We start from the raw sequence: 25,858 nt of genomic DNA on the forward strand, positions 1-25,858 counted from the left end.
TTTATTTCGACTTATTAAATATCAAAGAAAAAAGATTTGTTAAAAAATAATTATAAAAGTAAATAAATAAATCGGAGGAGGGAGGGAGGGAGGGTGGCTATATATGACTAAAAATAAAGATTTTATTGCATGCTAAATTAAAGGAGTGGTTGGTATGGGTAGTTGAAATGTTATAACTTTATTTTTTAATGCTTTGCATCAATAAAATAAGGTTGATTTTTGATGGACTAAGCTTATTAATTTAATGTGTTTTTTATTATCAATAAATAAAATTTAAAAATTTGTTTTAAAATAATTTTTTTAAATAAATAAAATTAAATCTTTATCTCAACATAAAAACTAGATTCATATGATATATTAAGGTATAGCTAATACTTAGAAAAAATAATACTTTTTGGATAAAAGAAGGGGGAGCATCCAGGTCTAAGTTTAATTATTGTCTGAAAATCTTTTTTGTATTAAAAAATATTCAATTACAAAACAAAACAAATAAACTATTTTTACCTAAGATGAAGCGTTAAATTTGAGAGATTAATGCATTTTGCTAAAGCAGAACATAAGCATGATGTACCATTATCACCAATTATATTTCCACTTTTATTTTTAAATATTGTAGAAATAATAGTTAATTAATCAAAGGAAAAAAATGAACATGAAAAATAAGATATAATATAAAAAATTAATTGAAAACCAAATGTAAAGTTAAAAATTAAAAAAAGAATTAAGTGAAGAGAAAAAAAATTTTAATCAGTAATTAAAAAATCAAATAAATAAATTAAAAGAGTTAATTTTTGAAATTTTTTTGTTTTAAAAAATATCATAACCCAAAACAAATACACTGTTTTACTTAAGGTAAAGGAGTAAATTTGAAAGGTTATTGTTTTTAACTAAAGCAGAAACTAAATTCGATGCACATATTGAATCAATTTTCTCACCTCTTTTAAAATATTGAAAAAATATAATAAGTTAATTAATAAAGAAAAATACTAAATAATTAAAAATTTAATTATTATATTAAAATATCATGATCCCAAACAAATATACTACATTGATTCAAAATAAAATGTCAAAATAGAGAGATTTTAACACTTTGCTAAAGCAGAGCCTAGGCATGATGCACCATTTGCACCAATTTAAGATTTACTTTTTAAATATTAAAGTAAATATATCATTACTTAGTTAGTTAGAAAGGATAAAATTATAAAAGAAATCAATTAATAATCAAAACTAAAGTTTAAAATTAAAAAAATGATTTAAATTAAGAGAGAAAAATATAAATTAAAAATAAATCAAACAAATAAAATATTAATAGATAAACGAATTAAACAATCTTTTTGTTAGAATTCGTTTTTAATATTAAAAAATATCATAATCCAATACAAATAAACAGTTTTTACTTGAGATTAAGTGTCAAATTTGAAAGATTAGCGCAGTTTACAAGAGCAGAACCTAAACTTGATGCACTTTTGTCACTAATTTAATTTTCACTTTTTAAATATTGAAGAATACATATTTAATTAATTAGTAGTTTAAAAGAAAAATTAAATAATAATAAATCAACTAATAATCAAAGCCAAAGTTTAAAATTAAAAAATGATGTTAATTGAGAGAAAAAAAGTAAATTTAGAATTTAAAAATAAAATAAAACAAATTAAAAGCTTTTTAATAAATAAAAAAAAATTTTTTTGTTTAAAATTCAATTTTATATTAAAAAGTATTACAATCTTAATATAATAAACTGTATTTACCCTAAATAAAGTTTTAAATTTGTAAGGTTAGTACATTTTTTTAAAGCAGAATTAAAGCTTGATATTCCTTCATCTCCAATTTTATTCCTACTGTTTAAATATTAAGAAAAAAATATAATTAATTAGTTAGTTAGAAGGAAAAAAGGATGAGGAAAAATATGAAATAACAAGAAATTAATTAATCCTCAAACTAAAAGCTGAGCATCAAAAAAGAGTTAAAATAATTAATAATATTCATATGAATAAAAAATAAAATAAATAAATAATAATTGAAAGATCTGCATTTAAATACATTGATTTATAAATTTGAATATAATAAGATAAATAATAATAAATTTAATATACGAAAGATCAATGTCTAGAACTGAATGAGATTAAAGAGAAGAGTTTAAAAACTTTTTTTATTTAGAAAAATAAATATAAAATATTTATTAAAAAAAATGATAATAACAGTTTATAGCTTATAGTATTGTTTATTCTATAATATCATTTATTTTTTTTCAAGAATATTTATAGCAATTTATTTATACAGATTTAATTAATTAAAAAATTTATTTAGTTTTAGAGTTTACTTAGATAAAAAGATCAAATAAATATTAATAAGATCATAAATTATTTTATATAATTTACTTTAGACAATAATATAATCAAAAATTTAGATATTAATATCATTTATTATATTTAAATCAATTTATATACTTAAAAATATTGTACTCATCAAAAATGGAAATAAATAAGTGAGTGAGTATAACCAAATGCCATTCAAAAATTTATTAATTTGATATCACTATTTTTATGAATTGCTGATTTGTTTGAAAAAAATTTATGTTTTAATTAATTAATAATATTTATAATTATAATTAAAATCAATTTTTATAATTAATTTTTCAATCAAAATTTTAATTAATTTTAAACTTATTGCTCTATTAATATTTTTGATGTATATAAATTCCTAAAAAAATATCATAATAAGGTAAATAAACTATATTAAAAGATAAAATAAAACCAAATTTTTAAATATGAGAAAAACAAAGGTAAAAATATTCTTGATAAAAGTGGATTTAGTTTCCAAAAAGGAGAAGGAGGATTAATAGGGATTATCAAATCATTAATAAAAAACATAATTTAATTTCTATTAAACAAAGTAAATCAAGACAATATACCTTAAATTTTTTAGTTTAGTAGTAATTAATTTAATTTAAACTAAGAAACTTATTTTATTTTTTCTTTCATTAATAATTTAAAATAATACTTTGTAGAAATTTTATGAATAAATTCATCCTGTCTGTTTCTCTGTTAATATTATTGTAAATTACTTTCATTTTTATTTGTAGACTTTAACTAGACATTTAGAATATATTTGAACTTTAATTAAATTTAAATTTTAAAACTTTAGCATAATTTAAATGATGAATTCTATTAAAAACAAACATATATCAGCTAAATATTTTAAATGAATATTTTACTTTATTTTATAGTAAAATGTTTCTAAAATTGTTAAATTTATTATTTTATATAACTATATTATGAATAGCAGACAGTAAATTTACAAATAAATACTTGGATACATATATAAGTACTAATGAAAATTAGGTCTACTTTAATTATTTACTAAATTGGAAAGTGTTTAAAAATAGTTTACTGAATTTAAATTTTATGATACCAGATATGGATAGTCTTCAATCAATCAGTCTACTTAATTGATTTTCTCATTTTGTACTATAATTTAATTTGGCATATTAAAAATAGATAAAGAACTTATTCTAAATAAGTACCTTAATTACTATATTAGAAAATAATTATAAATTTTCAACCAACTTTCATGGTTGTGTTACCCAAATCTAATTATTTTATTGAGATGTTTTTTTAAAAAGAATATTATAAATTAAACAATCAAAAGAATTTTTATAAAATTTCATTTTTCATTTATTTTAATTCAAGAATTTTTGGCTAACCATAATTCTTCAATAAAAAAACTGAATCATATTCCACTAAACAATTAAAATCTTCAATAAGTAATTAAAAAAATCAAATTATTTCATATTTATTTTTTAACTGCCTCTCTCCCTCCCTATTTTACCTCAATATGAGTAGGTTTCATTATTTTCTTACTATATTTTATTATGTGCATTTTTTGCTTTTTATTTTAATTTCAAATAAAACTACTGGCTTTTAATTAATATAGATAATATAAATGTTTTTTTTGTTTTACTAAATATAGATCTATTTTCTTATTAACTATTAATTAAAAATATATCTTAATATTTTTTTATTTATAATTTTATAGATCATTTTAAATGTCAGATTAAGATTAATGTATGTATGGTTAATGAATGACAGATATTGAAATCTATTTTTATTGTCTTTAAAGATGAACAAACAAAACGGAATTAGTTAGATCTTTCAATAGAAATTCATTTCAAAATAAATCACCCTATTTTGATTGATTTATAATGTAATCATTTAGTAAACTACTTATTTGTTAAACTTGGGCTTTATTTAAAAAGATAGAAATGCTCTTAATTAATGAGAAAAATGGGTTTTTGTCTCATAGAACTAAATAATATATTCTTTGCATAAAACTAATTATAGTACTGGTCTTATTATTTTAAATTAAGGCAGTTAAGAAAACATAATTAATTTAGATAATAAATTATAAGAAAATAATAAAAAAGATACAGAATAAATAAATAAAATCTAATGTATTCAAAAGTTTTTTGTTTGATACTTGCTTTTGCTCTATTATAGATAGCATATACAGCTGACTGTGAACGTTGTACTTTTAGTGCAGATGGAAAAGATGATAAGGGCCCTTGTACTCAATGCGATGAAGGTACATGTACTCCAGAAAAAGGAACTATAGGAACTACTTAATTAGCTTGTTCTATTAAAAAATGTTAGGCTGGTAAATTTAGTGAAACTGGATATGATTCTGATGGAAAGGGGAAAGGATGCACTAATTGTAACCCAGGTACTTACTCTATTGAAGGTTCAACAGAATGCAATCTAATCCCTTGTGGCTATGGATATTATAGCGAAACAGGCTACTACGATTAAAACGAAGGAAGTAGATATAATGAATGTGAGATTTGCCCATATGGCAGGTCCACCACAAAAGAAAATACAATAGGAGATTATGATGAAGATGAAGATATTATTTGTGATTTACAGTTAGAAGAATGTCCTGAAGGTACATATAGTGATACAGGTTATGATAGTGATGGAATAGGTACTGGATGTTAAAAATGTGAGCCTGGTACTCATTCAATAAAAGGTTCAGACAGGTGTTCTCTAAAAGTCTGCGGTGTTGGCACTTATAGCTCAACAGGCTATTATAATACTATAAATTATGAGAAATGTACAGTTTGCCCAATTGGTAAATCAACTGATAAAGAAATGACTATAGGAAAAGATGATAAAGTATGTACTTTGTAATTAAAATAGTGTCCTGAAGGTACATTTAGTACTACAGGTTATAATGGTAATACAAAAGAAAGTGAATGTAAGAAGTGTAAATCTGGTACTCATTCTTTATTAGCCTCAAAATCATGTTAACTAAGACCTTGTGACTATGGTTATTATAGTAATACAGGATATTTCAATATTAATAAGGAAATTAATTGCACTAAGTGCCCTCTAGGAAAATCTACTAAGGAACAATAGACTATAGGAGAAGATGAAAAAGTTTGTGATGTGTAGCTATAATTCTGTCCTTAAGGCAAATTTAGTTATTCAGGCTATGATTTTGATGGGGAAGGGAAAGGGAACGGATGTTCTGATTGTTATCCAGGTACTTACTCTTTAGTAGGCTCTAAAAGTTGCGATCTAACATATTGTGGTTATGGTTATTATAACATAAATGGCTATTATAATCATTCTAAAGAAGCAGAATGCTAAAAATGCCCAATAGGTAAATCTACCCCACTAGAAAATACATAAGGAACAGATGATAAAGTTTGCAGTGTGCAATCAAATAAGTGTCCTGAAAATAAATGGAGTAATACAGGTTATGACTATGATGGAAAAGGGAAAGGATGTAAATATTGTGAATCAGGGACGTACTCTTTTGAGGGTTCTACAACCTGTGATCTAAAGTCTTGTGGTTATAATTTTTATAGCTAAACAGGTTTTTACATTACTAATTAAAAAGAAGAATGTAAGGCTTGTCCAGAAAATACTTATACTGATGGATATATTAATGAAAGTTTGGATGATTCAATTTGTTTATCTTATAATTCAAGTGATTGTGATGAAAGTGAAAGTGAAGGATATGATAATAGTGAAAATACTTCAAACTCTATTATCATTAAAACTACTTTAAGTTTGATTTTATTAGTTGCTCTTTTCTGAAACTGATTGATAAAAATATATTAAATATAAATTTATTATCAGAAATTAAGCTATTTATTAATATTTAATACTTATTTTTAAAGAGTTTTGTTAATGTTTACATTTATTTGTTGAACTGATATTGAAATTTGTTTTTAAATATAATTTTAAGATATTAAATATTTTAAAAATTAAACAGTTAAATATTTAGATTCCTAAAAAGAGGATTATTATGTGCTAACAAATTTAAATATTATAAGGTATTAATTATTATCATAATTTAATTAATATTTAACAAAATAAATTACACACAATAATCTACCTTAATTTTTTTAGTTTTTGTTGTAATTATCTTAACTTAAACTTAGAAACTTGCTTTTATTTTTATGTTAAGATGATTATAAATTTACTTTCTGCTTTTTATTTGGATACTTACTTTGACTAAAATCTCAAAATATTTTTTATTTTTAATTAAATTTTAATTTGAAAAATATTAGCAAAATTTAAATAATGAATTCTGATAAAAATAAAATAATATTTGTAAATATTTAGTTAAATATTTATTTAAAATTAATTAAAATCAAAGTAAAAGCTATCAGAAATTAATAAATTCATTATCTTCTTTTAATTTTTTATGAATAAAAATAAATATTTGAATACATAAATACAGTCTACTTTATTATTGTAATATTAATTATTTATCTAATTGAAAAGTCTATAAAAAATTATTTAAATTTTATCATAACAAATAAGGATAGTTTTCGATGGGTCTAGCTCTTAACTAAATTTTTTATTTTGTACTATAATTTAATTTATTATGCTAAGAATAGATAGATACTCTACCTCTAAATTAGATGCCATAATTAATTGATTAGAAAACCCTCCTGTAAGTAACCTTAAAATTTTTCTGATTTATAATACAGTTTTTTAACTTTACTCAAATTTAAAAAATGTACAAATGTTTAAATTAAATAAATAATTAGAGTGATTGAGTAGATTTAAGATAAAAAATAAATAATTAAATTTTATAAAATATATTTTTTTTTATTTAAAACTAAGCAAATAAATTATGATACAAATCAAAATAATATTTTTAAAATTTTTAATAAAGCAATAAATAAGGTTTTGCTTATAAAGGTTTTATGACATTTTTGCTTAAAAAAAAATTTTTTTTTTTTTATCATTTAAGCTAGCTAATTATATTATTTAGACGATCTCTCATATTTGAATCATTTATTTCTTCAGCAATTAACTTAGCTTTTTAATATTATAATAGAGCCCTGTCCTGATGATAGAGATGTTCATCTTCTGCTCCTAAATTGTAGAAGCACATCATTTTAAGTTTGTTAAGTTCTTATAATTTATCTTCTATTTCCTTTTCAGATAATTGGATGTTAGAAGGATTTTTAGCTTTTCCAGTAACTTCTTCTTCTTATTCTTTTTCGTTTTCTTACTGTTTAGATATTTCTTATTAATCCTATTAATTACCTTGCTATAGTTCTTTTTATAGTCTTTCAATATAGTGAAGGGCTTTATTTAAACTATCTTGAGCTTTATTATGCTTGTTTAAATTGCTTTAAATGGCAGCTTTATTAAACAAAGTAGAAATAATACTGTTTTTAGCATTAAAGTCGTTATCTTAAACTAATCTTTCTTCTAATTCAAGAGCAAAGTGAACAGCTTTCAAAGCCAAAACGTATTGCTTGCGCTTTTAGTAAATGCATGCTAAATTGTTAAATGTTAAAACTTTCATTTCTCCATATTTTATAACAGGCTTAACAAATTTGTGAATTGATTTATGCATCAAAATATCAACAGCTTTCAAAAGAAAGTGAATTGCCTTTTCGTTATTATTGCAGTTGAAATGATCCATAGCTATTTTATTGATAGATAACGCATAATCAATGAATTAATCAGAAAAATTAAATGGAATATCTGCATATCCTAATCCAGCCGACAAATAATCTGTGCATAACAAAATTAATCTCTCCTAATGCAGTAATTTATTTTCAGAATTTGGATCCTTTTTCTTCTCAAATTCCATGACATTATAAAGTAAGCTAAGTATCTAGCTTCTGTCAGGTTTACTCATACTGTATTGCTATAAATTGTATAATAAATGTAATTTTGCAGTTATTCTTTTAACAATTGAATATATTAAATAAATATCAGATATAAAAAAACAAAAATTAAAAATTTTAGTAGAAATTAATCAAAATGTTTGTTTATTTATTTTTTATATGTTCATTAATTAATTAATTAAAATAAATGGTTAATTAAACTAACAAAAACTCTATAAAAAATAAATTAATATTGAAATCAACTGAATAAAATCTTTTATATCATTAATATTATGCAAATTGCTATGACAAATGAAATAATTATCTATCTTTTATGTTCTTCAAATTTTATTTTCATCAAAAACTACTCTATTTATGGTAGGGCATCTATTTATTTTAAATTATTATTATTATTATATATTTATTTCTTCGACTTAAGAAAATTTTACTTGCAATTGCTTGCATTTTCGAATTGGAAAGCTTAAGAGACTAATTCTAATTATAAAGCTAGCTTTTTATCAACTAAGCTTCTCTTTTTATTTCAAATATTATTTATTAAATACTTTGAAAATTTATGATTTAAATATTAACCTTATAATGCTATTACTCTTGTTTAAAGAAGAATCTAACTAAATAACATTTTTAAGGAGCTATTTATCTTCTTCATCATCTTAATTATCGCCTATGTGCTTTCTTTATGATTTAGTGTAAATTGCCTGCTCAAACAATTACATTTTTTTCTTATTAAAGTCTACTGTTTACTATAGAAAGTTAATAATAAATATTGCATAAACTTGTAGAAAAGTAATAAAAAATCAAATAAAAAGTTGTAGCGTTTGATAATTATAAAAGAATCTTTGAAAAATACTGATTCTACATTAATTTATTAAGATTAATTAATACCGATAGTTGTTTATGCTCTCTTTAACTTTCCTTTAAAATTTCTTTAAATCTTTATATAAGGTTATTTTTTACAAAAGCTTGTTTGTCATCCTACTAAATTTCTACATTTTAGATCAACTTTTCTGTCTTATATAAAAAATAAATAATTGTTTGTTTCATTAAAAACTAATTATTTATATGTCTATGCATCTATTTATTGCTAATGCTAAAAAATAATTTTGTACTTATTCTATCAAATTTTTTGCTTCCTATTCATGAATATTAAACTCCTCAAAATTTTGGTCTATATTTTTTCCTTAACTGCCTTTTTTATGTTATTTTTTTAAACCTCCTTCATGATCAACAGTGCCTCTTTTAATGATAAAGCAAAAATCTTGTTTAATAGTGACGTAATTTATATAAATGATTATTTACTCCAAATCCATAATCTGTTTAGAAATGTTAAGCGAAATCTGATTAATCAAGTTAAGTTCTTGCTTTAATGAATTTTAAAGATTGTAATACTCTTTTTTGAATATTTCCCAGCTCATCACCTATCAACTTCAAACAAATACCTTTGCTATATTATTTTTTACTAAAGCTTTCCTTTTTATGTATTTTTGATAATTTATAAATTTTTTAGCGTTTTGCAAACTAATTAATTATGAATTAAAAATATTTGATATTCTTTAGAAAAAAAATTTAGTAAACAAATCTTAAACGAGCTCATCAAATAAAAATATTATTTATTGAATGAATGAATGACATGGTAAAAAATAAATATTATTTAAAGAGTTCCTAATAAAATCCTAATCAAAGAAATTTAAGAATTCATATAATAAAGTTGATAAAATTATTTAGATTAAATAAAAATGGTCTTTTTTAGCTAGATTTTTGTTGTTTGTTTATTTATTTAGGCTAGAATCGACTAAACTATATTTAAATGGTTAATAATTAATTACAAAACAAATAATTTGATTTAGTTTTTTGTCATTAAATTTTTAGAATTTTGTATAATAAGTGGCTAAAAAACTATCAAATCTCTACCATTGTCTTCGCTAGCCATTCTATAACTTGTTGATGACCCTACTCTATAAAATATTTTCAAATAAAACTTATTAAATGACAAAATATGATAGATGAAAATTACTTAGTTTATTACTGCCTTGTATATTGTTTACAATTCTATGATTCTCTCTATTTTATTACCATATTAATTACGTTAATAATAGAATGTCTAAGCTTTTCAAAATAAAATATAAGGAGCAAATTAATACCCTGGAATGGATGCATCTTTAAGCAAGTCTTCTACTTTATTTTTAATTTCACCTTCTACCTTAATATCAGATTTATTTATAAATACACAGATAGGCACCTTTATAAGGTTTCTTTCTTTCAATAACTATTAAAGGGCATCTAAAGAATCTTAAAATGATTCCATAGAGCTGCCATCAACCACAAAAACTATTCCCTAAGCTCCAATATAATGATGTCTCCAGAAGATTCTCTTTCTTTCACATCCAGCAAAATCCTTAATTTTTTATAAAATGAACAAATATGCATGAAAGTAATTAAAAAAAAGCTCGATTTACATAAAACTAAAGCCAAAATTTATCCTTTTTAACATCAATAATGTCAAGATCGTTTGTTTCTACATAATTATTTTCATTCAATTCTTTTCCATTTACACATTATACAAAACCTACAAAAATAATAAAGCTTTATTTAACTGAAAAGAAAAACAATTTTGTAAATACATGTTTTTCCACTCTTTTCTATTCCTAAAACTAAAATCTTTCTCTACTTTTTGCTAAAATTCTTTTCGTAATTATTGCCCATATTTCTAATTTCAATAAATTCTTTGTATTTATGTTTAACTTTAAAGATTATTAATTAAAAATATTCAATAAATAAAATAATTTGTATGGCAATTTATAACATCAACTATTCATACACACACAACTAAATGTTTTTATTCTATTTAAATCTAAATTTAGCATTAACTATTCTTTATTATTATTACAACAAATTTTATCATTTTTCAATCCTAATCTAGATAGCAAATTCATAATTACATATAATTTTAGCAAAAGTGTAAAATATTCATTTTTAATTTTTAAAATGTAAAAATATCAATCTATTAAATAAATAAATAAATAAATAAAATAAAATAAAATAAAATGAGATTCAAACTTTCTTTTGGTTAAATTAGAAATTTTATGAATATACTTTTTTAGCACATTAATGGTATTTAAATTTAGTTTATTAAATTTGAACATCACAAATCGACTATATATTTTTTATTTCTGATCATTATTAAAGTAAGGAAAATAAGGTATTTTATCTTTATTTAATAATATAATATTAATTAAATAATATATAAGTGTAATCTAACTATTAGCATTTCTAAAAATATTTTTAACCATTCAAAATATTAGAAATTTTAAAAGATATTTACCTTAATAATCATTTAATTTTAATCAATAAATTAAAAAGTGAAAATCCTAGATTATATAACCAAAAGAAAATGCTTTAAGGGAATCCTATTAAAATTTAAATCTAAAAAAACAAACAAATCAAACTAAAACTAAAAAATCTAGACGAATTTTAAAAACATTTTTAAAAATTTGAATTTTAAAGATAAAAATATGAATTTATTTAATTTGTTTTTAAACTAGAAAAAAAAAAATCTTATCTTAATTTATTAATTTAAGAATTTAGTATTGACAAATGATAAATCTACCAATTTCTATTATAAGTTCAGAAGAAAAATCTTTTCTTGTTATCAACTAATTGAAGTAGATTGAAAAAAAATTGATTTTTCAGATAGACACTCACTAGTAAATACTTCTTTTATAATACATAAGAAATAGTACTAATTATTTAGCTCCATCTTAGACAATCTCAATTAAATGAATATTTTTGCTGTCTATGTTTAATTTTAAGAATATTGTGTCTACAATAAAAAGTACTTAAAAATGAGGCTACTATAATAAGTAATTACATTTAATATATTTGTTTAGCTTTTAATTAAAACGGAATTTTATGGTTTATTAAATTCATTCAATCAAAATTAAGATAATTAAACATAAATAAATAAATAAATAATTTATTATACTAAAAATTCATAATAAAAACATAATGAATAAAGAAACATTAAAAAATATCTAAGAAATTTAAGAAGTTCCTGTGAGGTTTTATTCTTAGAATTCTTAGTTTAGCAGTGTTTCACTTTTTTAAACAATTTATGGCATTAATGGTATCAATTAATATGTAAATTAATTTGATTTACCTATTTTTAGGTAGAAAAACATTGATAACTTGGTAATCAAGATGACTAAGTAAGAACAAGCTAGCCAACTGATTGTGGATTGGCATATTGCTCTTTTAAAAACTTTTACGTTTAAAAAATTACATATAGAGATCAATGCGGTTTCTAATTATTTAAAGAGAATATTCGATTTATAGTCAAGCATTGATACTTTAGAATTATTTTATTATAATTAACATGACTCTAAACCTATTTCTGATTTTTTGTCTTGCTAAGATAAAATAAAATCTCTCAAACATCTAACGATGAGTTTCCTATCATTTTAAAGTGATTAAACTAATTTTAAGAGATGCATTCCATAATTTATTTCAAATAACATAGATTAACTTGAAACTTTTTAATTAGTTTTAGATATTAAATCAATGCTTTTTACGATTAGAAATATTCTAACAAGTTCTAAAAAAGATTGTTTATCTGAAAATATGTAACAAATAGATCTTTTCTTCCGTTCATTAAACATATAAAGTGAATAGCTATACTACTAAGACTAAGTATATAATTAAGATTAACTTCTACTTAACTTTTTTAGAAAGTTCAAAGGATTAAATAAACTCAGTTTAATATTTTAATAATCTTTACTTGACTTAATTATGTATAAAAGTGTTTGTGAAGTACTAGAATATTAACAATAATTTAAATCACTTAAAGAACTAGTTATTTTTTTTACCCATTGTAGAATCCAGTTTGATTTACTTTAACTGTTTAATATTATTAAAGAATATAAGACTCTTGAAACATTAAGCATTTGTTTGGATTTTGCAACATAAGTTTTAATGTCAAAACCAGAAGAAATAATTATATTAGATTCAATTCAGAATTTTAAGCTTAGTCTAGCATATTGTCCTTGCTCTAATCATATAACAGAATACATTTGTTTTAATAGCCTAAAAAAACTGGCTATTAATTTAAACTATATCAATAATAAAGAAAATCAATCATAAAATTTTTAAAACATATCTTCTTGGATTTAAGATAATTCTATGATTGAGGATCTTTAAATTTCTATGTGGAATTCAGCTAACTAAGACTATGAAATATTATCCAGCTTATTACATATCATAGATTAAAAATTAACATCTATCAAATTTTTATAAATTGAGGGCATTCCTGTAAAGTTTCTTGATACAGAAAAAATAATTTTTTTAAAATAATGTCAGAATTGGTATTTAAGCTTTGATAACTTTGTGCATTTGTCTTATTAAGATAATGTTTTGAATATTAAAACTAATGAATAAAGTAAATTAAAATTAAGCATTATTAAATCTACAATAGATTTCACAAAAATCAATTTAAAATAAATCTTTTTTAGAATTCAAAATATTATCTTTGAGAATAATTTAACAAGCGATGAAAACTTAGAAGTCTTGATGAATTTATTTTTAGAATGTGGCAAACTAGAATTATTATATTTAGCTGTAGATTATTTTAACTTGAACAACTAAATGCTTGAATTAATTATCAACAAAATTTTGTAAATTGAAAGCCTAACATCTTTTCAAATTTATCAGAGATAGAATGTATTTTATATTAGTACAGATTTGCTAAAAAAATTACAACAGCATGTATCAAATAAGATAAGCTTTTATAATTTAAGCTTAAATAGTTAAACTTACGATTTGTAGAGTTGGTTACGCTAAAGATAAACTTTTTTTAAGCGTATAATAAAAACTTTATAGCTTTATAAACAATCAAATGTTTTAAAAAATTATAGAAAAGACTTCATAAATTATTTGATTGATTTCTCATACAACAAATCTTGAAATAATATTTTTTTAATTAATATTCTATTTTTTTTATATTTAAACAAAAATCTATTAATTTTATTTAATGTATCATAATTATAAAATATTTGAAAAGCTCATCATTATTTAAAATATTTCACCATTTTTTATTGTTATTTTGAATGTCTAGAATATTATTTCATCTTCATTATTACAACTAAATTTGTTTATTTAGTATCTTTTTTTGCTCAACAGGTCACTAACTTTTACAATAAATTTATAAATGTTTATTTTATATTTTAAACTTTGAATTCCATTTCTATTATTCTAATTTTAATTTATATAAATTTTTTTTTAATTTATAAACGGGATTATGACTAAAAATTTCTTAAAAATCTATAAATTAATAGAATATATGAAAAATATTTCATTAAAATTTGAATATATTTCTCGATTACCTACCTACCTACCTACCTCACCCTTACATTTTTTTAAATATTGAATCTGAATCTTTTTTTGAAATCGAGAATAAAGTAAACAATAAATATATTACAATATTAAATTATCAAACTGTTAATTATATTAATTACTTAAGCAAAAACCTAAATTATTTACAAACATATTTAAAGATTTTATTTACAGTTAATTATAAATAATGAATTCTGTTTAGTGAGAGAATTCATTTATAGTTAGTTAGTTTCTTCTCAATATAATAATTTATTTACAAAATGAGCCAAAAGATAAGCATTTAAGAAATATAAAATCTAGAAATTCATAATGTTTAGGTAAGATTTTTATTCTGATAAATTTGAAAGGTTAAGATCTTTTTTTTAACTAATAAAGTTATTAATTAATTATAAAGCAGCTTCTGGCTAATCCTTTGATACCATATGGCCAGCTTCATGAACAACGTGAAATGAGAAATTAGAAACACTTTTAACTTTTCCAATAACTTGACCATTCATTGTAACATTCTAATATGATTCAGCTTAAAATTAATTTTTGTTTTTCCATTCAAAGTTATGAGTCCATTATTCTCCACCACTTTTTTTAATTAATTTTCTTTAATAAATAAGTTATCTAAATATTTAATTAAATACAGATAGTTGCACATGATATCAAGGTCTCCGCTGTAAATTAAGACTTCAATATTTGCTTCAACAACATTAAGAAGATCTTTAACTGCAGAACGATTTTCTAGAGTTATCATTTCGTCATAAACATTATTTACACATGAAGTCCATTTTCTGCCATCAACTCCTAAGATTTATTGCACATCTTTTCTAGTTAAGAATTTTTAAAGATTATTATCTTCATCAAAACAAGTACTATCTAAACATGGTTTTTTATAGTTATAAAAATTTGCACTGCTATTAATTACAATCTCTGTGAATGGAGGTTCACATACTTCGCTTTATTCGCTATGAGGAGCTTCAGCTTTAATTAATTTTGCACATTCTACAAATTACTATGATGTACTTTTGTATGTTTCTTTATCTATCAAGCCGTTCTTGTATGTAAATTCGGCATAGGAAGGTCTTTGGTAGTAAGGGTCAACCTAATTAAAAAATTTATTCATTTTAATTTATTTATTATTTTTCAATTTGTGTTAAGAAATTAATAAATAAATTCAAATATTAATTATTATTTTTTTACCCAACCATTACCGATCGCAACACCACGGAATTTAATTTAGAGATCTCCAGTTTTAACGATGTAAGAACCTATGGCAGGAATATATTAGCCTGCATATGACTCTCCAGCTATATAGAAATCACGATTGACGTATTGAGGATATGTTTATAAAAAGGTTTATAGAACTTTATGCATATGTTATGAAATTTCCTCTTCAGTTTTAAGTATTTCGCTTTTACCTAAGCTACTGAATCCTGTACCTATTGGCTAATCTACAAATAGAACACTTGCATTGTTATTCCATGAATAAGGGTTGGATACAAGAGTGATATCTTTAGTTACTCTAAATGGACCTAATTCTTAAAATAAACCAAGTAAAGAAGAACACCCTGGACCACCATTTAGCCATAGTATAAGAGGGTCAGATGATGGATTATTACGAGATTCGAATAAAATGTAGAAAATGTCGCTGTCATTTTACATTTTTACCAATCCTGGATAGAAAGTTTCATTCAAGAAAATAGGATTTTGCATAGCAATCGAGCTGCAAACGAGGAATGAAATCAAAAATATTAACTTTGCTTGCATTTATTTTTAATATATCCAATAAATATGTATTATCTAACGAATTAATTAAATTATACTGGTTTTGTAGTAAAAAATTTTTATATTAAATTAATAAAATGCTGATTTATTTTTAATCTTTACAAAAATATTAATAAAGATAAATTTAATCTGTATTTTTAATTTAAATATTGAGTGGTTATGAGAGAAAAAATTATCTGCTTCTCTATAGAAATGATATTTTATTAATTAGAAAGTAAATAATATTTAATTGACATGTAAAGAATCTAGTTATGCTTCAATATTTATTTAGTAATAGTTAATATTACAAGGAAAAAGAGATTAATTTAATATTTATCAAATATTTTCAATCACAAATATTTTAATAGAAAACACAGTAATATAAAAATGGGATAAAACTTTTAGCATTAAGCTTGAATTTTTATAATTATTATAATAAATAAATGCTTAAATTGTTCATTAAAATAGGATAATGTGGTGAGAAATTAATCAAGAATTTATTTTTGTTTTAAAGAATAAAATTGTATAATGGCATAATTAATTTTTATTTTATTTATATATAATACTTCTTAAAGGATGAATAATCTTTTTTAATCAATTTACCTAATTCCTAACTTTAGATTACTTTGGAAGTATTTCAAAAAATTTTTTTTATATTAAAAGTTCTAATTAATTAAATTAGTTTTTGTGGCTATCAAAGATTTAGATATAAATTCAATATTAAATTTATTCACTTCATAAATAGTACGAAATTTTTTTTTTTTTGCTGAATTATTGTGGTAATTATATAAATCAAGTAAATAAGTATCATTAATATAATTTTCATTATCTTATTATATTAAATTTACCAAAACAAAATATAAAAGATAAAATTATTAACAGATTTTATTTTGAATTAATATTTAAATATGTTTTTTATTTTGTTTATTATCTTTTATTCCTTGCTCCATTTCATTTTTATAAAAATCTAATAACTGCGTGAGAAACAAAATATATGTTTAAGTAAAATAGTATCTAGAATTCTAACATTTTTAAATAGCTTTCTTGGCTTATAAAATTATTAATTAATTGCAAAGCAACTTCTGGCTAATCTTTAGGTACCATATGGCCTGCATTATAAACAATATAAAATTAAAATTTGGAAACTCCTTTTATTTTTCCTACTTCTTTACCGTTTAATTTAACAGTTTAATATTAGGCAACCTAAAATTAACTCTATTACTTCCAATTAAGATTATTAACCCAATTTTCTGTTCCACTATTTTGATTTAATTATTTTAAATTAATTAATACAAGGTTATTTATAGTAAATTATTTGATTACATATAATTGCACATATAGTCTAGATCACCATTATATATCAAGACCTTTAGATCAGCATTAACAATACTAATAAGATCATTGGTTGAAGAACGATTTTCAAGATCTGATAAGGCACTGTACACATTGTCAACACAAGCACTCCATGTTCTACCTTAAACTCCTAATACTTATTACACATCTTCTCTACTCAAGAATTTTTGAACTTTATCATCATCAGCATCTTCAGAACATGTAGGATTAACACAAGGAGTTTTATAATTATAAATATCAAAGTTATTCTTTTCTGTAATTTTGTTAAAAGGAGCTTCACATGCATCTGTTAAGATCTATATGGGAGCTCCAGTTTTTATATACTGTTAGCACACTGCAAATTATTATTAAGTAGCAGTGTAGGTATCTAAATCTATCAGATTATATTTATAAGCATATTCAGCATAAGCAGGTTGCTAATAGTAAGGGTCAACCTAATTAATTTAATTAATAAATAAATAAATTTGTTACTTTTACATTTAATCAAGTTTTTTAATTCATATCATTCAATTAAATTTTAGTTGAAAGAATATTTTTTTACCCAACCATTGCCAATAGCAACACCACGAAATTTAATTTAGAGATCTCCAGATTTAATGATTAAAGAGCCTATAGCAGGAATGTATTGGCCTGCATAAGATTCACCAGCGATATAAAAATCGCGATTAACATATTTAGGATAGGTTTACAAAAAGCTTTAAATGAAGTCATGCATTTGTTTTGCGACCCCTTCTTCAGTATTAGGTATTTAACTTGAACCTAAGTTACTGAATCCTGTTCCAATCGGCTGATCTACAAAGAGAACATTAGCTTTATTATTCCATGAATAAGGGTTCGAAGTAAGAGTGTTATCTTAAGTAATTTTATAAGGACCTAATTCCTCAAAAAGTCCAAGCATAGAAGAGCACCCAGGACCACCATTTAACCATAATATTAGTGGATCACTATTTTTATTTGAGCGAGATTCAAATAAAATGTAGAACATATCACTGTCGCTATTTATCTTGATCAGCCCTGGATAGAAAGTTTCATTCAAAAAAATAGAATTTTGTAAAGCAACCGAGCTGCAGATAAATAATGTGATTAATAATGCTTGATTTGCTTGCATTTTTAATTTATGTCTATCAAGTTTTTTATAATTTAATTTAATTATATGATTTTTATGGTTAAAAACATTGGATTTTAATGTATCTGCAAACAATTTTTAATAAAAAATAATTGGTGATTTTGTTAAAGAATGCATTAATGGTAGAAGTTTTAATTAGTTCGAATAAATTACTAGATATAAGCGCTTAATTAAAGAAACGATTGGTTATCTATGAGTGATTAACAATTAGAAATATCCTCGAAATAAAAATAAATAAGAAGAAGAGAAATTAATCTATCAAGATTATTAATTATCCAATTAATTGAAAACTTTCTTAAATTTTGATTTTAATTATTTATATATTTATTGTAACCAAACATTTAATAGTAAATAGATTAATTTAAACTTTATCTAGTATTTTCACATACAAAAACAGTAAGCTCTACCTAAAAAAAGATAAATAATTTTATACTTAACACTTTAAAAAATCAACAAATATATATTTATAAAACTAATTTATTGCTAAATAAAAAAATATAATAATTATTTATTTTTATAAAATTATAATAATTATTATTTCCTTTCATTAGCATTTCTTTATTTTTTGTGAGTGAAACCTTTATTTAATCTACTAAATCTTCTTTCAGTAGATTTCTATTTATTTACTAACTTTATATAAAATTAGGTATTTATTTTCACTAAAATTTAAAGTAAATTACAATTCTTAAAAGAATTTATTTTTTTAATTTAAATAATTTCAAATCCTAATTAATATTGAAGTTCATGTTTTCAAATATTAAAAATTTATAATATAAAATAAAAAATTTTTTTAATTAAAAAATGAGAATATTAAATTGTACATACTGACAATTTTTCAATTTTTTATTTATCACTTACTTAATTATTTTATGAAAAAAAAAGATATTGATATTAAATTCAATTTATTTATCTTAAAAAATACATAGAATTTTTTATAATAATTTTCTAATCAAAATTTTTTACAACTAATTTTGATTTTTAATGAAGTGTTTGTCTTGATCACATAAATAATTATAGATTCTATTTATAAAGAATATATTCATCAGAAAACTTTAATTATATAGTTAGATTAAAATCATTATTGCAAAGTATATAAATGGTGCTAGATTTAAGTGAGTGAAATAAATTAAAAATAAACTATAATTAGAATAAAGTAAATATTAAATTGAGAAATTAAAATCTATTTAACTAAATACACAATTTTTTCAAAATCTAAGTTTATTGAGAACAATCACATCCTATAGAAAGTTCCATCCAAATTAATATCTAGTTAGTAATCTTGATTTATTAATATTACATTTTTGCGTTTTAAATAGTCTGAAATCAATAAATTAGGGTTATCTTAAATTACCATATTGTAATGTACTACTCTAATTTTTCTGAAGTCTTTTAAAATGTTGCAGAGCTTTAATTATGTGAATTCAGATAATAAACATTGCCAAAATTTAATAAATTTTAATATTATAAAGATCAAATATTTTTTTATTAAAGATATTTATGTAAATTTCAATTATTAAGGTTTAAAAGGGATTTTATCTTAATTAATATTTATAAATTTAAGTTACGATAATTATCATTAACAAATTAAAAATAAATAAAAAAGATTATAAGCAAGAAAAGAAAAAAAAATGGGTCAAAACTAAAATAAATAGCTTGAAAAATAGAAATAAAAGAGTATAACAGTAGATTTGAATGAGTAATTTGTTTTATTTTAGGTTAAGAAAAGCTATTTATTAACTTTCTACATTTTTTGATGAAATCATTCTATTAATTAATTTCATATTAATTTCTACCATGATTTCAAAATAAATCATGCATTTAAAAATTAATAAATTATTTTATAATTTTAATGATATTTTTTAAATTTATATTTTAATATGATTTATTTATTTCTTTGAAAGAGTAAAATATTTATTATTTAATAAAGTAATGCTTTAATGGAAGATTTATCCAATAATAGTTAACAAAATATCACTACAATCGTATTTAGAATGTAATTTTCAAAAAAAATATATTTTTATATTTAATTTTTCATTTTATTATTAGGAATTCTTCTTAATAATTTGGTGATAAATAACTCTTATAAACTGCAGCTGTTTTGAAAAATTGCAAAGATATCACCTAACTTTGCCTTTATTTTGATTTGAGATAGTATCGGTAATATTTATAGAAATAATTTTGTTTAATATTTTTTTGATAAATTTTTAGTGAAGAAAATATTGGAATTTAAGCTTAAAGATCTCTTTAAAGTGCTTTGATAAATTGCTAGAATCTAAATTATTTAACCATAGCATTAAAGTAATTTTTAAAAATCTTTGATAGTAAACAATTTATAGTTTTTAGATTTAATAGTTTATTTTTTAAAGTAAGTTAGATCTAATTGAAGGAGATTAATCTCTTATAATTGCTCTTTAAAATTTAAAAAAAATAGTAAAATGTATTATTTTTTTAGAGTAAATTATTTATTTATCTATAAGTTTTAAAATTCAATTTTTAAAGTAAGTAAATAAATAAATTTTAAATAATAGTAATTGTATGAATGATTCTGCATCATACAATATTGGAATATAATTACAGAAGTGCTCAAACATCCTTTTCTTAAATCTTTTTATTATGTAATTAAATATTTATTGGAAATTTAGTATAATGTTAAATTAAATATATTTATACATAATTAATTATATTTTTTACTTTTTTATTAATTTTTAATCTTAAAATATAGCTATACAAGTAAAAATATAAGGTAAAAAATTATTAATTTAGAATCTTTTCATATCATGTTTTCTAAAGGTATTCAAATTGCACAAATTAATTTATAGATATATAATTATTATATTCTATATTATAAAATATATTAATTACTTTAATTATTGATATATTAAGATAGTCATTATACTTCAAAATTTTATTTAAAAGCTATTCAGTAAAAATATTATTTATATTATTTTAAAGATATCTAGAATATACTGAAAAAGGAAGAGCGTAGATTAAAAGAAGAATGACTAAAATGAAAAGATTAGTTAAATACAATAATATATAATGAATAAATAAAATATCAAATTTACTTATTTATGATATAATAAAATTGATTTTCTTCTTTTTTTAAAATAGTGTATTTTTTATATACTGTAATTCCTCATATATTAATTAATTAAGGTGGATTTTTAGGAAAATTTTAAGTTCTAAAAATCTTATACTAAATTAAATTTTTTTTTAATTGTAATTTGAGTTTAGATTTTTATGCATACATTATATATATAATTATAATTCGTTTCTTTCTAGTTTTATTTAAGCTTTAAAAAATTATATAAAAAGAACGATAGAGTTAGGATGAAACAAGATATATTAAAAAAAAATACAAATGCTCATTGAATTGAACATATGCAAACCTTTAGGCTAGAAAAAATAACTAAATAAAATAAGGTTACAACGCTTACAATAGTGGATAATAAATAAATTGATTAAAATTGAGTAAAAAATTTATTAATATTTTAATCTATTTGCCAATAAAAATAATTATCAGCATATTAATTTATTTATAAATTAGATTTTTTAAATATTTATTTTTATAATTAATTTGATTATCAAGTATCTATTCAACTATTTTTTAGAATAAATTAGCATTCTTAGTTCTTTGTCCAAACAAAGCTAAATTATTTTTTTTTATAGTTCACTAATTTAAAAAATAAATTGATTTCTTTAAATTTATTAATAAAACTCTTTCTAAGATTTAGAAATTACTGTAACGTAACTAATAAATTAAGTAAATTATTACTAAATTGAGAAATTAAATTTATTTTAATACTTATTGAGAACAATCACAACCTATATAATATATAAGTTCATTCCAAATTAATATCTAGTTAGTAAGCTTGATTCATTAATATCACATTTGTGTGTTTTAGATAGTATGAAATCAATAAATTAGGGTTATCTTAAATTATCATATTGTAATGTACTACTCTACTTTTTCTGAAGTCTTTTAAAATATTTCAGAGCTTTAATTATATGAATTCAGATTATAAATATTGCTAAATTGATATATTATTTTAATGAATTTTAATATAGTTAAAATAGATAAAAATCAAATAATATTTTTGATTAAAGAAATTTATTTAAATTTCAGATATTAAAATTTAAAAGTGATTTTATCTTAATATCTATTAATTTCGATTAAGATAATTATCATTAACAAACCAAAAATAAATAAAAAAGATTAAAAGAAAAAAAATGGGTCAAAACTAAAATAAATAGCTAAAAAAATAAAAATAAAATAGTATAAGGGTGGATTTGAATGAGTAATTTGTTTTATTTTAGGTTAACAAAAACTATTGATTAACTTTCTATATTTTTTGATGGAATAATGCTATTCATTTTCATCTTCAATCAAGAAGATATTTTAAGCTATTTTCTTTTTATTTTCTACCAATATTTCAAAGCAAATCATACACTTAAAAATTAATAAATTATTTTATAATTTAAATGATATTTTTTAAATTTATATTTTAATATGATTTATTTATTTATTTATTCCTTTGAAAGAGTAAAATATTATTATTTAATAAAGTACTGCTTTAATAGAGGATTTATCAAATAATAGTTAACAAAATATCACTAGAATTGAATTTAGACAGTAATTTTCAAAAAAAAAATTTTTTTAATTATAATTTTTCCTTTTATTATTAGGAATAATTCTTAACAATTTGATGATAAATAACTCTTATAAACTGCGGCTGTTTTGAAAAATTGCAAAGATATCACCTAACTCTGCCTTTATTTTCATTTGCGATATCATCGGTAAATATTTATAGAAATAATTTTGCTTAATATTTTTTTGATAAATTTTTAGTGAAGAAAATATTGGAATTCAAGCTTAAAGATCTCTTTAAAGTGCTTTAATAAATTGCTAGAATCTAAATTGTTTAACCATTGCATTAAAGTAATTTTAAATAATCTTTAATAGTAAACAATTTATAGTTTTTAGATTTAATTATATTAATTTTTCAAAAAAGTAAGTTAGATCTAATTGAAGGAGATTCATCTCTTATTATTGCTTTATAAAATTTAAAAAAATTAGTAAAATGTGTTTTTTTATTAGAGTAAATTATTTATTTATTTATTTATTTATTTATTTATTTATTACTTTTAAAATTCAAAATATTTTATTAGAAAGCAGGTAAACCAACTAATAAATTTTATATAATAGTAATTGCATGAATGATTCTGCAGCAAAAAATATTGGAATATAATTACAGAAGTGCTCAAACATCCTTTTCTTAAATATTTTTATTCAGTAATTAATTATTTATTGGAAATTTAGTATAATGTTAAATTAAAAATATTTTTTCATAATTAATTATATTTTTTACTTTTTTAAAATATTTATTCTTAAAATATAGCTATGGAAGTAAAAATATAAGGTAAAAAATTGTTAATTTAGAATCTTTTATTTATTTTCATGTTTTCTAAAGATATTCAAATTGCAAAAATTAATTTGATAGATAGATAAATAAATAATTATTCTTTATTATAAAATATATTAATTACTTTAATTATTGAATTATTCAGACAGTCATTATACTTCAAAATTTTATTCAATAGCTATTAGTAAAAATATTATTTATATTAAAGAGCTCTAGAATATACTGAAAAAGGAAGAGTGTAGCTTAAAAGAAGAATGATTAAAATGAAAAGATTAGTTTAACACAATAACAAATGATAAATAAATAAAATATTAAATTTACTTATTTATGAAATAAAATTGATTTTCTTCTTTTTTTAAATTTGTGTATTTTTTATATATACTATATAATTATTAGATTTTTTATAAATTTTACTTTTATTATTGATCATACATTTTTTTTGATTTATAAATTTTAATTTTAATTATCTAAATATTCAAATATTTTGATGCTATTCAAAGTTTACTAAAATATGAATTTAATTAATACTTTCTGAAATTTGAGTGCTCATGTGTTAGGATCTAAAATTTTATTTAAGCAAATTACAAAAAGTAAGCTAAATTTTTAACAATTTTTAAAACTTATTTTTCTCCTGTTTCTATTTTTGGGCAAATTTTTAATATTACTTTTTTCTGGTTTCGTTTCTAGATTATCTAAATCTTCTTCTTATTTTAATTAAATGCTCTATTTTGCTTAGATATATTTTCAATCATCTACGATTTCAAAAAATCTAAAATTTCTTTTTCTAATTCTTCTATTTTATTTTTCATACTCTATGTGATTCAAATCCCTCAGATAAATTTAGTTTTAAATTTGACCTTCTTTTTCCTCTAAAATTTTTTAGAATTGTGCTATTGTTTATATAATAGGTGGATCTGTATAATTCAATTCATATGTCATTTTATATTTTTCAAGTATGTTTTACTATAATTTTGCACTTATATCATATAAACTTTTTTCTTTTATTTCTGCTTCTTTTATTCTTCTGCAGACTTTTCATGAAGATTATCTTCTAAAATTTTGTATTAATGTTTAATGGATAGTTTGTTTTTCTGTTTCTGATTCATCTAATCTGTCTCTTAATATTTTTTTGTTTGTCTTCTAATGCTTCTATTAATTTTGCTTTGCATTCTTCATATGCTTTCTTATATTTAAGAAATTGTTTGTTTTGTTTTATATATATTCTATTTAGCAGCTTAATCTCATTTGTTCTAGAAGTTATTGAGTTTTGTTGAAATTAATTGTGTTATGTATTTAATTTTGTATTGTCCTAAACAAATAAATTCTCCTTTTTGTTAAAATTTTCTTCATTTAGTTTTCATTATTATAACAAACAGATCATAATTATCTTCGCTATTCAGTGAAGTAAACTGCAAATTAATTACTAATTTATTATGGTTATATCTAGGGTCAGACCGAATATCACTTTTTTAAAGAATATGAATAAATAATAATTTAAAATTTTTTACTATTTTGAATACCGAATAAGTTAAAAAAAAACTTTCACGGAATACCAAATATTTAGATATTTTAAAATATATTTTCTATAGAATACCGAATATGTTCTGTTAAATAACTGAATGAATACGGAATAATTAATTTTCATACACTCCTTTAAGTTTGGAT

General features: G+C 20.7%; 9 protein-coding genes across 9 annotated transcripts; 5 read left to right on the forward strand and 4 right to left on the reverse strand. All coding sequences in view use genetic code 6, as the record gives it.

The window, feature by feature from the left end:
* Window positions 1-4,448: 4,448 nt before the first annotated feature.
* Window positions 4,449-6,098, forward strand: TTHERM_00448880 (hypothetical protein; the record flags this gene model as incomplete). The annotated part of the gene is made up of 1 exon (XM_001013288.1): window positions 4,449-6,098. The coding sequence occupies one exon, from the start codon at window positions 4,449-4,451 to the stop codon at window positions 6,096-6,098; it is 1,650 nt and encodes a 549-aa protein (XP_001013288.1).
* Window positions 6,099-7,365: 1,267 nt separating this feature from the next.
* Window positions 7,366-7,872, forward strand: TTHERM_000448899 (transmembrane protein, putative; the record flags this gene model as incomplete). The annotated part of the gene is made up of 1 exon (XM_012796925.1): window positions 7,366-7,872. One exon carries the CDS (start codon window positions 7,366-7,368, stop codon window positions 7,870-7,872), a length of 507 nt encoding a protein of 168 aa, XP_012652379.1.
* A 524-nt stretch (window positions 7,873-8,396) lies between these two features.
* TTHERM_00448900 (transmembrane protein, putative) lies at window positions 8,397-9,570 on the reverse strand (the record flags this gene model as incomplete). The annotated part of the gene is made up of 6 exons (XM_001013290.3): window positions 8,397-8,524; window positions 8,587-8,669; window positions 8,729-8,898; window positions 9,041-9,166; window positions 9,265-9,391; window positions 9,455-9,570. The coding sequence occupies 6 exons, from the start codon at window positions 9,568-9,570 to the stop codon at window positions 8,397-8,399; spliced, it is 750 nt and encodes a 249-aa protein (XP_001013290.2).
* Window positions 9,571-10,054: 484 nt separating this feature from the next.
* Window positions 10,055-10,858, reverse strand: TTHERM_00448910 (ADP-ribosylation factor(Arf)/Arf-like (Arl) small GTPase family protein; the record flags this gene model as incomplete). Its single annotated transcript, XM_001013291.3, has 5 exons — window positions 10,055-10,110; window positions 10,170-10,216; window positions 10,297-10,550; window positions 10,612-10,721; window positions 10,777-10,858. The coding sequence occupies 5 exons, from the start codon at window positions 10,856-10,858 to the stop codon at window positions 10,055-10,057; spliced, it is 549 nt and encodes a 182-aa protein (XP_001013291.2).
* Window positions 10,859-14,775: 3,917 nt separating this feature from the next.
* Window positions 14,776-16,294, reverse strand: TTHERM_00448920 (serine carboxypeptidase family protein; the record flags this gene model as incomplete). Its single annotated transcript, XM_001013292.2, has 3 exons — window positions 14,776-15,115; window positions 15,172-15,629; window positions 15,728-16,294. The coding sequence occupies 3 exons, from the start codon at window positions 16,292-16,294 to the stop codon at window positions 14,776-14,778; spliced, it is 1,365 nt and encodes a 454-aa protein (XP_001013292.2).
* A 948-nt stretch (window positions 16,295-17,242) lies between these two features.
* TTHERM_00448930 (serine carboxypeptidase family protein) lies at window positions 17,243-19,111 on the reverse strand (the record flags this gene model as incomplete). The annotated part of the gene is made up of 4 exons (XM_001013293.3): window positions 17,243-17,549; window positions 17,615-18,078; window positions 18,186-18,765; window positions 18,924-19,111. 4 exons carry the CDS (start codon window positions 19,109-19,111, stop codon window positions 17,243-17,245), a joined length of 1,539 nt encoding a protein of 512 aa, XP_001013293.3.
* A 1,287-nt stretch (window positions 19,112-20,398) lies between these two features.
* TTHERM_00448940 (kinase domain protein, putative) lies at window positions 20,399-21,813 on the forward strand (the record flags this gene model as incomplete). The annotated part of the gene is made up of 8 exons (XM_001013294.3): window positions 20,399-20,466; window positions 20,698-20,763; window positions 20,817-20,927; window positions 20,979-21,068; window positions 21,137-21,223; window positions 21,299-21,385; window positions 21,493-21,513; window positions 21,723-21,813. 8 exons carry the CDS (start codon window positions 20,399-20,401, stop codon window positions 21,811-21,813), a joined length of 621 nt encoding a protein of 206 aa, XP_001013294.3.
* Window positions 21,814-23,000: 1,187 nt separating this feature from the next.
* TTHERM_00448950 (hypothetical protein) lies at window positions 23,001-24,489 on the forward strand (the record flags this gene model as incomplete). The annotated part of the gene is made up of 8 exons (XM_001013295.2): window positions 23,001-23,068; window positions 23,338-23,403; window positions 23,457-23,567; window positions 23,620-23,709; window positions 23,783-23,869; window positions 23,977-24,063; window positions 24,170-24,190; window positions 24,402-24,489. The coding sequence occupies 8 exons, from the start codon at window positions 23,001-23,003 to the stop codon at window positions 24,487-24,489; spliced, it is 618 nt and encodes a 205-aa protein (XP_001013295.2).
* A 252-nt stretch (window positions 24,490-24,741) lies between these two features.
* Window positions 24,742-25,467, forward strand: TTHERM_000448976 (transmembrane protein, putative; the record flags this gene model as incomplete). Its single annotated transcript, XM_012796926.1, has 1 exon — window positions 24,742-25,467. The coding sequence occupies one exon, from the start codon at window positions 24,742-24,744 to the stop codon at window positions 25,465-25,467; it is 726 nt and encodes a 241-aa protein (XP_012652380.1).
* Between the last annotated feature and the right edge of the window lie 391 nt (window positions 25,468-25,858).

The sequence above is a fragment of the Tetrahymena thermophila genome (genome assembly GCF_000189635.1).
Source record: "Tetrahymena thermophila SB210 genomic scaffold scf_8254686, whole genome shotgun sequence".
NCBI lineage: Eukaryota > Ciliophora > Oligohymenophorea > Hymenostomatida > Tetrahymenidae > Tetrahymena > Tetrahymena thermophila.